Here is a 13,131-nt window from a genome sequence, read left to right on the forward strand (position 1 = left end):
ACCGTGTAGTCACTGACACACACGCACACATACACACACTCTGGAATCCTTTTGCTACTCTGTCACGTTTCTGTGATATCGTCACTAGGGAGGGGCGTTGAACCCCGTTGAAAAAACCAATGGAAACCACCTCCATCCTGAACAGTGATTTAGAGTCGTATATTTACACTTGCATCTGTGCCTTTCGTATTGACAGTTGTTAAGTTCTGACATTTGCTGACTGATACTAACGATGAATGTACAAAATTGTTCTAAAACATGCTGCTGCTGCTGCCGCTGCTGGCCATGGATGGGACCCGCCGAAGAGGGGGGGCCACACAAACCTTGATTCGGGGGGCGGGGGTCTGTAGGTCCCTCTCTAGGGCCCAGCAATCAAATTCGGTTTCACGGGTTCCGGGCTGATTTCGGCCGATAGATAGATAGATAGAGACCTGTCCCCTGTCTGCGCGCGCTGCCCTATATGATAGAGCTTCCCTTTAGCGACCGCGTCGTATGGCCTGTTCCTACCGCGTAAGTACCGCACACGCGCGCTCCTTCACACGTCCTACACTAGAGAACGCCTCCACGTGAAGATGGTTGAACCGCTTTCGAATTTTCCCTCTTTTTTTATTTTCCTTTTTTCACTTGCTCTCCAGTTCCTTCCCCGCTGTGTTCCGCTCCTTTAAAGGACGGTGGTTGGTGGTGAGGCCGCCGAGGCCGTGATTTGCGCGATTCGCAATTGCGGACTTAACCATCCGTAAATGTGACATCCATGGCGGGATTTTGCTATTTTTTCGCTCACTTTTCATCCTTCTCTTCGGCGCTCTCTCTCTCTTGCTGATACTTTTTCCTACCTTCGGTCCGGGTTTTTTTTTCATTTACCTTATCTTCTCCAAACCAGTCCACGTGCTGGTTTCATTTCGACAAATTGTCGATAAAGTTGTCACGCTCCTAGGGCGCGGGAGGGGAGGGGGGGGGCGGAATGGTAGTGTGCTCGGGTAAAGCTGTCAAGCAGTGGCTGTTCCGGGGTGCTCGGCTCAGGCTCCTGCCCGCCGGTGGTGCCGGTGAAATGGTGTGGCGTAGGCAATCATGTTGCTCCTGCCGGCTCCTGCTATAGAGGATATATGTACAGCTGCTACGGGGGAACGAGGAAACGAAATACAAAATCCCCGATACTTCCGCCATTCCATGATGCGGGATCATGAGGGACGTCAAAGGTGGGGGGGGGGGGAATGACACACACGGCGAGCGAGCGCGCGCGCTCCGTGCCTCGTGACACTGTGAGCTTGTCACCGGAACAGGATTGTAAATAGGCCACCATGATTGCCTAGCACACGCACACGAACAACCCATGGCGCACCACAGATACAGCGAATGAGTTTAAAAGGCTGCGCGATGAATTATCGAGCAGGTCGATCTTGACAGCTTTACCCTACAGCTTTACATCAGCCCGATCCTCAAGCCCAGCCATAAAAAAGAATGCGACTCGGGAAGGGCTCGACCACCATCCACCGGCTTGCCCGGCACGTCCCCGGCCCCAGTGATGATGGTCGCCGGATGCCCATCGCCATCGCTCGAGGACGATTTTAATGATTGATTGCGATGATACTGCTGCTGCGCGGAATGTCCCGGCGTCGACATCAGCGTCGGATGCGTTCCGCCGGTGGCTACCGGGCCACCGTACAGTACGGTGCCAGTTCCAGCAGTTCCCTTCGGTGGTATCGGCGACCAGCCCAGAACCGCACACTGCGTACAGGACGGCGATGGGTGATGATGGTGTTGCGGGTGTTGCGGGTGTTGCGGGTGCTGCGCAGCGTAGTAGCCGGCCTGGGAAGGTTGAGGAAGCTGGTGCTGATTGCCACTACCGAGATCGCTCGAGGCGAGCGTTATGGTGAGCCGGTTCTCACTTTCGCCACAACTTCCGCCGATGGTCGGAGCTGGCGGTGGTAGTGCCCGGACGCAGGTGGCGAGCGAATCGTCCAGGGGACCCCGTGGTAATGATCGTGGTGGGCGCCGATGGGACAGGGTACCGGCTATCGGCGTGTCGGTCATCAGATAGTTCGGCAGAATGAACATGGTGGTCGAAATCTGCGACAGATGTGCACCACGCGTTGGCACCATTTCGGCGAACTTGAACGCTGGCAGTAGGCTGGAGGTGGTGATGGGCGTCGGACCGGTCGCCGCCGTCGTCATCGTCGACGCTGATGTCGTTGATGCCGTTGTCGTGGTGACGACAGCTGCTTGCACGAACGTTTGCGTTGCCATCGGTGGCTGTGATTGAGTGATCGAAGTGAAGGGAAAGAAAAACGATACAAAGGGAGAGAAAGAGAAAGAGAAAAAAGACATTGATAAGCCCTGCGATAGTATAAAAAAAATTGACAACAAATACACGGATGGACATCATCGGTGGCAGTCAAGCATGGATTGATGGATCACAAGGACATTCCATCGGAAGTCAAGGCCTGGTCATGGAGCGTGCCCCTTTTTAAGTCCCCGCTGGAAACGGGTTTTTGATGTTCCGACATTTCCAAGAACTCGTTCTGGGCGATTGCTGACGATGGAAAACCTTCGTCAAAATGAAGTGCGGCATTGGCAGCAGCCACCAAAAAAAAAAATAAATAAACCCGAAGAACTGACGACATAAAGCGACAGTCAAAGGCCAATCGACTCGCCTCGGCCGATTGGCTAATTATTCGGAGAAATCACCCAGAAAAGGGTAACCTTTACGAATTCATGTGATCCAGCGTGTTCCGCGTATCACGGACCGTAAGCACCGCCTTTGATTTCGCCGGATCTGCTCCTAAGCTCCTTCTAAACCCCTAAGAAGTCTCTTCAGAATCGATCAAAATAATACCAATCAATGTCGAATAAACAGGATCAAACGTACAGTGCTGGGGCTTTGATGATTTAAGCCAGATTTTTTTTTTACCTCTTGTCACCACTAATTCTATATCTCCACTTCAGCCACTAGGATATCAATTTTTGATCGACATTAATCAAAAATGCAATTTCTGCCTTCGCTAAGCTCACCAGACCAGACCACCGGCTACTCCGGGAAATGATCTGAGTTGAAAGCTTCAATCTCCGGACGAAAGAATCTCGCGCGGCCAGACGGGCAGCTCTCATATCAAGGCCACATCCCCCCACTCGGTACTCACCTCGGGCAACTTCTCGGACGTACGGACGAGTGAATCCGGTCCACAGTCGACCAGATCAAAGTCCTCGCTCGTCGGCCGGTAGCTGGAGGGTGTCGAGTGGCTGTCGGTCGAGTCCGAGGCCTTTACGCACCGGTTACCACGCGCCGGAAATAGCTTCATCTTGTACGCCAGCAGCGCACCGAACGACAGACACACGCAGCAGAAGAACAGAACCGCGACACCGACGATGAGTAGCTGACCATCGGCTAGTAGACCGGCGGAACGCTGCTGCGAACTGCCACCGGACTCACCACTACCAACACCACCAACAGCTAGAAGAGATTGTTATATGGCAAAGCAAACAGAATGGATTGAATTGAATCCGATAACGGTAAGGGACCACTTTAGAAAGTGGTGGGGCCCTAGAGGACAACATCACGGTCACACATACCATCCTTGTTGAAGGTGACAATGTTTTCCGCCTTGACCGATGATGAGTCACCGCTGGCCGAGTACTTGTGGTGATGGTGCGGACCACCTGGAGGACCCTTGCCGATGGCGGAACCCTCGATCTGGTTCGGGGCCGGTGTTAGCTCCTCATCGTACAGCTCGTTCGACTCGTACGGTCGCTCGTCCAGCTCGTCGTCCTCCGGTGCCGTGATGTAGCGTTCCCGGAACACGTTCCTAGAGACTGCGCGTACGAACGCACGGACGGACGGTACGACAAAGTTTGCGCTTTAGATCAGGTGCTAAGTGGCCACGGTGGCCACGGTGGCCACGGTGCGATTTACAACAGCCCTTACCGCAAGCGTAGATCACCTTCAGGTACACCCGGGTACTCTCGGGGCATGGATTGCCGAATGTTGAGCTTTCCACCGCCACCGTACACTTGCGCCGTCCCTGGCAGATCTCCGTCAGTGTGTGGCTCGTGTGCTCCGAAAGGCAGGCTGGTGGAGAAGATGGAGATGGAGGGATGATGATGAGCATACACACACACACTCACACCATGACTCTTCAGTAACACTTACTCTGCTCTTGAGCGGCAGCCGACTGTGTGCAATGAGTGCTCTCGTAGGCCGTCCGACCGTACGCGGCACTGTAGATCGCTATCCGGGTGTACTGACCGCACGACAACCGCACAATGTCCTTCTCGCACGAGGTCAGACTGCGAAACTCGACTGTCGAAGCGCGCGTTCGTCCGTTCGTTCGAGCAACGCAGCAACAAGGTCCACGCAATTCAATCCGATTGACATCAGAGTAGCCAGAGTGGACCGAGTAGATGAAACGAAAAACGAAAGAGAGAACGGAAAACACGGTTGAAATCGGATACCGGTGTCACGTAAGCTTTGTGGACTTTTGGACCGCATTACAAACCCGAGACCAAAAAATAGATGAAAAACTTCAGACGAAGATCCGATGGAGTACTTACATGGCCGACATTTGTGATTGACCTCCACCAACCGATGGATGCCGGGGCACGGTGCAGTGGCAAAGTTTTTCGGTGCTGCCTGTATCCGGCAGCGGCGCTTCTTCTGGCAAGCCTCAACCACCGTCTGCAGGATCGAGTACTATTAAGAACGAAGTGGAAATAGGGATGGTCTTGTAAGCAAATAGTGTAACCGGGACTTGGGCTCGGCCGAGATTGGCGGAAGAAAGGATCATATTTCATCCCCGTATTCAACGCGGACCAACGACGCTTGCAACGAATTCCTCAAAACTTCAACTTTCGCTTCGCGTAGCAGGACAACGACCAACGAAGCGGAAGAAGGATGAGCCCAGAGGATACTCTGGGTAAGTGCGAGGTGTCTCGTCGTGACACCGTGGACGAAGATGGCTTACCTGCAGAACGTAGAGCGGAGTGCACTTGTCGACCGTGCTTGTTGCCGTGGTGGTTGCTAGGGTTTGAGTGTCGTTCATGGTTGGGATCAGATCAGCACCACCTGCTATGATGGTGGTGCTGGTGGACGTCGTCGTCGTCGCCGTTGTGTTGGCCGTCGCTAGGACGGACGTCGTTGACACGTTCGTCCCAGACGATGCAACGGTCGGTGTAGTGAAGTCCAGCGTTACCAAGGGAACGGCTGGTGATGCTGCTGTCGATGCGGCTGCATAGTAGCGCCCGTAGTCCTGCTCGCTACTGTACGGACACTGGATGGTATCGTTGGCTTCTGCTGGGAGATGAGAAAATATCGTCAAACCCCTGATGATGAGCTCCGGAGCACACAAAGGACACCGGATTGCAGCTGGGACCTCGATTCCCTTATTGGTGCGCACACATGCACACGCTTCGCCGAACTGCAACAATGTCCACAAGTGTACAAGTAAATACAAGCAACCTTACCTTTGCTACCACCATACTGCACCAACTCCACTGAGATGCTGGTACCGATCGGACAGGAGAGTGTAAGCAGTTCATCGTCGCAGCAAAAAGTACGGAAAGCACGTAACGTACTGGAGAGCAGTCCTGTAACGGGGTTGGGGTAACATGAAAGTGCATAAAGTGAGCAAAACGGTTTCAGCAATGATTACGTGAGTGTTATTTATGTTCAATCTAGTCCTGCCCAACGCAGTCCCAAGTGGCCAGTAGCTCGGTACTTCTCGGCCGGTCGGTCGATGTGCTTCAGTGTAACGAGCACTCGATGGTTGGTTGCTTTTCAATCACGCGATTCAATCAAGTATTGATGGCGAACCGAGCGAAATTATGACAATCGTTATCGTCCATTTTGCTTTCCATAACCAACGTACTAACGATGTTGAGTATCGTTTCGCCACTGTCACTGGACGATCAACAGTGCCATCGAGCTAAAGACTGTGTTTGCTTTAGTGAAATTAAATTTAAAGAAGCAACCTCCAGGACTACCGATTCCGAAAATGGCACCGTGCCTGGGAGTGCATTTCTTGGGAAATGTTTTACCCAATAGCTAATGCTCCAGGTGCAAGCATCCAGCAAAACCGTCTTGAGTCATGCTGGGAAATTGTTTTTTGAATTATCCGTGGTTTGTTTCACTTTCACTGGAATAACAATTTCTTCACTGGTAGACAACGGCAGACCATTGGATACCTCAGATGTTATCTCTGAAGGCTGGAAATACTGATGTTTTTGTGCTCAGATTTGATAGAATGCCAGAGCAACGGACACGTCAAAGCGACGAGTTCAACGCGAAGGCGACTGGTTTCTTCTAGACAGCTGCCAGTCACCGCAACTCAAAAAAGCCCCGCCATAGCGCTACAGTGGCAATAGCGGAGCAACCATCTTTTCCATCGTGGAACACGCTTTGAATTCTTTTTATTGTTTTAATGTGATTCTTCATTCGTTTCATACGTTTTACACACAATTCCAGTGTGCTTTAAAGCACAATGGTATGATATGTTCGTGAAAGGAAGAAGCCGCAAGCAGATATAAAGACGGATCTTATTTTCTTCTATTTGCCACACGAAGTGCCGAATTTTCACTCTGAAAACGGAAACAAGCAAAACACTAAACACTCCTGCTGCTCCTGCATCTCACTATCTTTGCTCTCCTTCTATATTGTTGAAAATATTGATTTTTACCACCAGAACCATGGCCGCTGATTGTTGCGCGTTCATCCCTGCGCCATCCCTAGGAGGTCCTGGGGACAATTGAAAAACTTTATTTCCCCCGCTACTGACTGCGACAACAGCGGGCTTGCGGTGTTACGTGTCACTTCTCCCGTCCAGCGATCACAACCACGCACCTCACATACACCGCAAACAACACAATCCATAACCACCCGCCGCTAACGATGCCAAAGGGATGCCAAATGTCCGGACAAAACGGGCCATGAATTTTCGTGAGCTACTTAAGATGATTTCCTCGCCGAGCGTACCCGGGGTCCACGTTACGCATATTTCAAAAACGACAAAAGCGAACGGAAAACGGCCAAAGTCAATGCCGATGGAGGCCTGCTGCTGGCAATATATTATATTTATTTTACCCACCCGACCTCCTCGGCCCTCGCACGTTGCCCCGGCGTGGTCAACCAGGAACCGAAAGGCGGGAGCTTTCGGGAGCGCACACGCTGTGCCGACGGATTTTTTGACCAGTCGAGAGCAATTTAAACTTTTACGAGTGTTCGAGCCCCGGATTGTGGTGCTTCCGGGGCTCCCGCTGCTACTTGTTTAGGACAAACTTTTCAAATATTTTTTTGTGTGTGTGTGTCCACACCCCCTTCCACACCTTCCTTCCTTCTCTACCACCATTTACTCCTTGGTGGTGCTTCCGTCGTCGAAACATCGGACTGCTTTTTGGATAGGCGCTGTCGGCAACAGTTTCCCGGTTCTTCGCGGAACCCGCTTGGAGTGATCCAGTGATAGTCGCGAAAGCGGTGATGGATACAAGCAGGATGAATATATTATTCTGCAATCAAGACCACTGGAAATGACATTAGGGAACCACCACCACCAGCGCCACGCAGGGAGTAGAAGTTCCGAGGCAGTGGATCAAAGGGGGGTCTTCAACGCGATGATGATTTATTGCTCTTGGCAGCAGACTTGCCGGCTGCCATAAAACCACCCGCACTCGGTTATTCCCGAGGAGCTGCTCAAGTCTGGTCTCTTTGTTGGGACTTCACCAGCCAGGACATGAAGAGCCGAGAAGAGAACGATTAAAAGTTGAAAAACGGCCAAAAAGAATCCGCCTTCGAAACATCCTGCTCGGCGGGTTGTCTTGACCGGAAGGATGCACGAAATGAGAAAGTGAGGACAGAGAGAGAGAGAGAGAGAGAGAGAGAGAAAGAAAGAGAGAGAGCAAAAGAGAAAAAGAGAGAGACAAGCACAGAGTCCAATGATCGTATTATTGTCGATTTTTGCTTTTAATGGAAGAAATATGTTTTCCTGGCCTATTTCCGGTGGCCATCACCATCACCATCATCATCATCAGTGCCATCAGTATCATCCGGGGCAGTCGTGCAATTGAATAATGAACTAACGATACGCCAATCTATTGACTGCCCTTCAGCCACCGGTCACCATCACCCTTGGCAACTGGCAAGAAGGACATTCAATTTGTCATTCACAAAGCAACCTCCGTTGCTCCCTTTTTGGATTTTCGCCCGCTAAGCCATCGCCGACAGCTCCAATATCATATTTAATTATGGGCACATCTGACAAAAAGAAGGCTCATCAAGTTCAGTCGCAGTCGCTTCTATTCGCGTAACGTGGTCACATCGTCGGCAGATGTCGCCATCGTGCCAGCAGTGGCAAATTCTCCGTAAAACCTGTCACAGCACATCTGACAGCATCACAGCATCCGCCGGTCCCATCACCTCAGAACTTCGCCTTCAGTCCTTGAGGGGCACCTTCCGTTGGTTATTGGGGATTGATTGATACTTCGATACACGATCCTCTTGTCAACACGATCCATCATCAGCACCAACCGAACCGATCCGGTCCGCCCGATCCGATCCTATCATTCCCCCATTACTCGTGTCGTATAATGTTTACGATCCACTCCAGGGTCGGCGGTGTGGGAGGCGGGTTGATGTTTGCTTGGAGCATCCCCGTGCGTATCGTTTTATTAGCCCGTCATCGTGACATTCCCCGGTGCTTCCGGCTACACCATCACCAGTCAACTGGCCATTGGGGATCCGTATCATTCGCTAGAAGCGGATTCTTCTGCTTCGCCGGGGATTGCGGGGAAACGACACAACCATATTAAGTTAACGGTGAGCTAACGGGAATCTCAAACAAACAAACAAACAAACGAACGAACGAACGAACGAACGAGTGGAGCAAAAAGATACGGTTCGCTGCTCGCCCACTCGCTCTTCGAGCTGTCACCGCGCCATGTTGTGTTGTCACATCGCAAAACATGCGATGCCCCGGGCGGGCGTGTGCTCGTGTGCCAGGTGCTGGTGTGCCAGGGTGGTGGTGCGGCTGCTGCTGCGGTCAGGCGGAATGGAAGCTGCTCCGGGCATCACATTTCTTGTTTTCATCTCTCTTGTCGCGTCCACAAGAAACAAGAGACAACCGCGACGGGGCCGACGGGAGTGCGTGAGTGCCATAAACATATCAGGTTTGTAATTTTATTGCGGTGAGACCGCCGGTCCCAGGCACGCGGGTGCGGGGGTGGAAGGCAGCTCGTTAATCGTACGCCTCATCATCACCACACACGCGCACAAACACACATTCAAACACACAGACACGTGACACACGTGTTCTGTCAGCAAGGAGCGCATCTTTCTGAAGCTCTTTCTTCTTCGTTTCGGTCTAGTAGCTCGCGCTTTCACGATGGCGGATGGCGTTCACCAACAAGGCAACCCCGCCCCAGGCTCTTGTGCGCGACCCACGGACCGCGAGCCAAATTGTGTTGGAAAAGCGTCGGAAAGCTAACAAGCTGCTCAATACATCATCGATAATGCAATTGCGTCAAGCATAGGGCACGGTTTTCGTTCGCTGGTGCCGTTGGTGCGCGCGGCCCAAGAACCATTTTCCATGCTTTCCTTGCGGTGTTCACAGCGAATGTGGTTCCCGCTACCGCTACCGCTCCCTCAATCCTCTTTCTGTATCCAAAATGGTACAAAGAAACCACATTAGACGATCGGATCGCGCATCGGAAAATGATAGGCCATCTTTCATTTCCGCTGCTCGGCTGCTACTCGGCTGCTTGGCTTCAGGCGCGTGCCTTCGCGTCCGTTATCATGATTAACGAGCCACTCGGTTTCCCTTCACTCTCTCTCTCTCTCTCACACACACACACACACATATACGCGTTCTCTCTCGCTCTCTCTCGCTCTTTTGGATGGCATCATTCCGCGACTCGAAGCTATGATCAATCAAATACCGATCGCGCACCGGAGCCGCACCGGAGGGAAAAGCAAGCGGAACCGAACCGAACCGAACCGAAAGGAAAACACCAGAGGCGCTTCGAGGCCGACCGAGATTAATCCATTTTCCGCGTTCGCGTTCGCGTACCACTGTAAACATTTGCCATTTCCAAGGGCCCGTTAGCTTTCGCGATGGAAAGGTTGTTTGCCGATTGCGGATTGCGGATATGCGCCAAAGAATGCTTCCCTCCCCCCCTTTTGGGTGCCATATGGTCCCAATAGGGTTGGTAACGTTCAGCAGCAACAGCAACAGCAGCAGGACTCCATCATGTGTTGCCGATGGGCAATTCAGCGATTTAACGATGATTGAATCATCCATTGCAAGGGAATTATCAGTGTAAATAGGCCGCAATATCGTAAATTATCGGTTTGTTGAACGATGCAGTCATCAATATGATTCGCGGTTTCGTGTCATGTCCAGCAGAAAGAGCAATGCGGGTTCACATTTAATTAATGATACTTTGATTCGGAAATTCAGGGAATTTTCCTTTTGGGGGAGGTCTAAGGTATTTAATTATTTTATTAACATTTACTTTTTACATTTTTTCATGAATGATTATCCTTTCAAGAGTATTGTTTCAAATTATTGGATTAATCAGACGAATCTGACGATAATATTGATTTTTGAAAAAGCGTGTTTCATACATTATTCAATACATCTTGCTACTTTGATGCGGTTTTCCGAAAACCTTCGTTTTCGAAGTCGGTGCCCATCGTATCATAAAAACTACGCAATAAGCCAATTAGCACCGTCAAGTATTCGTAAAATCGGATTTTTTTTTTAACTATATAAAACTATTTTTTTGAGACAGAACCATAAAAAAACGTCACTTTTTCCACTTCTAAAAGCTACCAAAAATTGAAAAATTGGAAATTCAGCAAAAACTCCACGGAGCTACTTGGATAAACTAACAGTTTAACAACAACAAAATTGTTTGGCAAATTTCAGATGGTGCAACAGAAATCATAGCTTTCTTAGCGTAGCTAGGGCATCGAAAAAAGGGCATTTTTGCGGATACACCATTTCAAATATGAAGCCATAGACGTAGCTTTTAACTAGCAAATTCTATTCTAATAAGCCAAATCACAACTAACTGTTCTTCAAAAGTTGTAATTTATAATAGCATTTACCAAAAACAGGTGTATAGATTTCTAAACAAAACTGAACCTTTTTTGGTTCGAACCATGGCCCCCTTTCATTCAAGGAATATTTCGCGGTTAAGGTTATGCTGTGGGTTTGTTGGATGCCACATTCAGCATTACCGAGAACCGCGAACCGAGAGGTCATCCCCAATTCTTGACCAATCCCGATGCCACTATCGCTCTCGGCTTACCTAAGTCATCTCCAGCCACCGTCACACGCAGGGCCACGATAAACCCAACGATCAGGTGCAACGCTCTGGTATCCATCGTGTTATCCTTTTACTACAACAGTTACCGGACCGTTTCGCACATTTCGAGAACCACACACAACACTACGATCCGCTGCAGTTAATTCCACAACCCTTTTTCCCGGTTCCGCCGCGGAAGGAGGACGCATAAAACCACGAACCACTTTGCGGAATAACCGCTCATCAACGGGGGGTCCCCCTTCCCCTTCTCCGTTCCAGTTGCCGCGTTCCTGTCGTTACACCACCACCTGCTTCGGAAGCAATATTTCAGCCACAAATTCGTTCCGACATTGGGGCACCCTCGTTTATGCTCAGCAGCATCCTTCCACCACCTTTCTCGTCTCGACTCGTGGTGTTTCACTTTTTTTATATGTATATATTCCCGGGAGTGATGATGGGTGGTTCCGGCTTCCGGGTTGACGATGGGGACTCTGCGCCAATATCTCAAACGATCCCCCTACACGGGATCCGGAGTGTCAGAGGATGTCGAAAGCCAACCAACCTCCGGAGGGATGGGGAGGAAGTTAACTTTAATTTATGATGCGCACACACACACACACACACGAGTGCACCTCATTCACAAGCACCACGTTTAACACCTTTCCTCTCTCCTCTACCATGCACATTCCCGTTTCACACACACACACGCACGGTCAGACACGATTCGCAAGCACTTTCACTCGGCGTGAGCAATTTCCAGGAAGTTTTCCCTCCGTAACTGCTATCTCTTCCACACTCCTTCCGCACACACCGAAGAGATACACACAGAAGCAGTCACCAGCACCAGCACCAGCACCACTCTGCTGTAAAATGCCACAAACTGGGGAAGCTATTTTCGCTTTTTATTTTTCATAAGTCGTATAACACTCGGAGACATAATGGCGCGAAGCGTGAATAATCCATGACCGTGCGTACGCTCGTAACTCGCTCACTGGCCACGCAGCATGCCACGGAAAACGGGGAGCTACTCCACACCACTGGAGGAGGGGGTGGCCGAACTGCCGCGAAGACTTTCCGCACAATTTGACGCCTTATGGCATGGGGGAGGAGGGGTAGAGTTGCGCCAGAGAGTTGAGTGAAAACTCATCAATCACTCCGAGCACGGATCGGAAAATCGTTCCGCCTACCGCTCGTCTCGTTTACCAGCCCACAACCCATCCTCGGCCCATGGTCCATGGTGCACCGATTTACCAATGTTTCCGAAGGTTAAAACAGTTGAAGCTGTGAAGCTATAAAACGGACGGCCCCAAACACAAACGCACACACACACACACACACGCACCACGTGAGCAGGACGGTTCTACTAGGATTCCACTTCCGGTTCCGGTGATTCCCAGCGGGGGGAGGGGGGTTGCATTTGAGCGCCCCCTTCACCGGCGGAACGACCGGGTTTATGACAATTTTTATTGACGTTCAGTAGCAGCAGCAGCAGCAGCTAGCCGAACCTAACGTTGCCTTGTTGCGAACGGTTCACGCACTTCAACTGTCAACACCACCTGGAATGGTACTGGAAGGAATCCTCGGTACCCCTCGGTTTGACCGCTTATCGTCCTGAATCCCGTCCACCGTCGACCACACACACCACGCGACTGGCTGTGGTGGGCTGCTGCGTTGATGGCGCGCACTCCGTAGAGTCGATCCTTATTGCCGACGAATCCTTGCCGGAGGAGTCACTCACCAGACCAGACAGTGGTTCATTCTCGCGCGACCGTTCGCTCTCTCTCTGTTTCTCTCGGCATTTCTGCGTTCGGCTACCGTCGGATGATGGCCGGATCCGGAAGC

General features: G+C 51.0%; 1 protein-coding gene across 2 annotated transcripts; it reads right to left on the reverse strand.

Moving 5' to 3' along the window:
• Window positions 1-237: 237 nt before the first annotated feature.
• On the reverse strand, window positions 238-12,786 carry LOC125951271 (uncharacterized). 2 transcript variants are annotated; one of them, XM_049679987.1, is made up of 9 exons: window positions 11,293-12,786; window positions 5,455-5,577; window positions 4,956-5,281; window positions 4,546-4,684; window positions 4,145-4,294; window positions 3,920-4,063; window positions 3,568-3,807; window positions 3,138-3,448; window positions 238-2,250 (listed from the first exon to the last, which is right to left on the reverse strand). In XM_049679987.1, exons 1-9 carry the CDS (start codon window positions 11,366-11,368, stop codon window positions 1,420-1,422), a joined length of 2,340 nt encoding a protein of 779 aa, XP_049535944.1. In that variant the 5' UTR covers window positions 11,369-12,786; the 3' UTR covers window positions 238-1,419. The 2 variants fall into 2 exon arrangements, with proteins under 2 accessions (XP_049535944.1, XP_049535943.1); XM_049679986.1 differs by having other exon boundaries at window positions 4,956-5,284.
• Between the last annotated feature and the right edge of the window lie 345 nt (window positions 12,787-13,131).

The sequence above is a fragment of the Anopheles darlingi genome, chromosome 2, assembly GCF_943734745.1.
Source record: "Anopheles darlingi chromosome 2, idAnoDarlMG_H_01, whole genome shotgun sequence".
Lineage (NCBI taxonomy): Eukaryota > Metazoa > Arthropoda > Insecta > Diptera > Culicidae > Anopheles > Anopheles darlingi.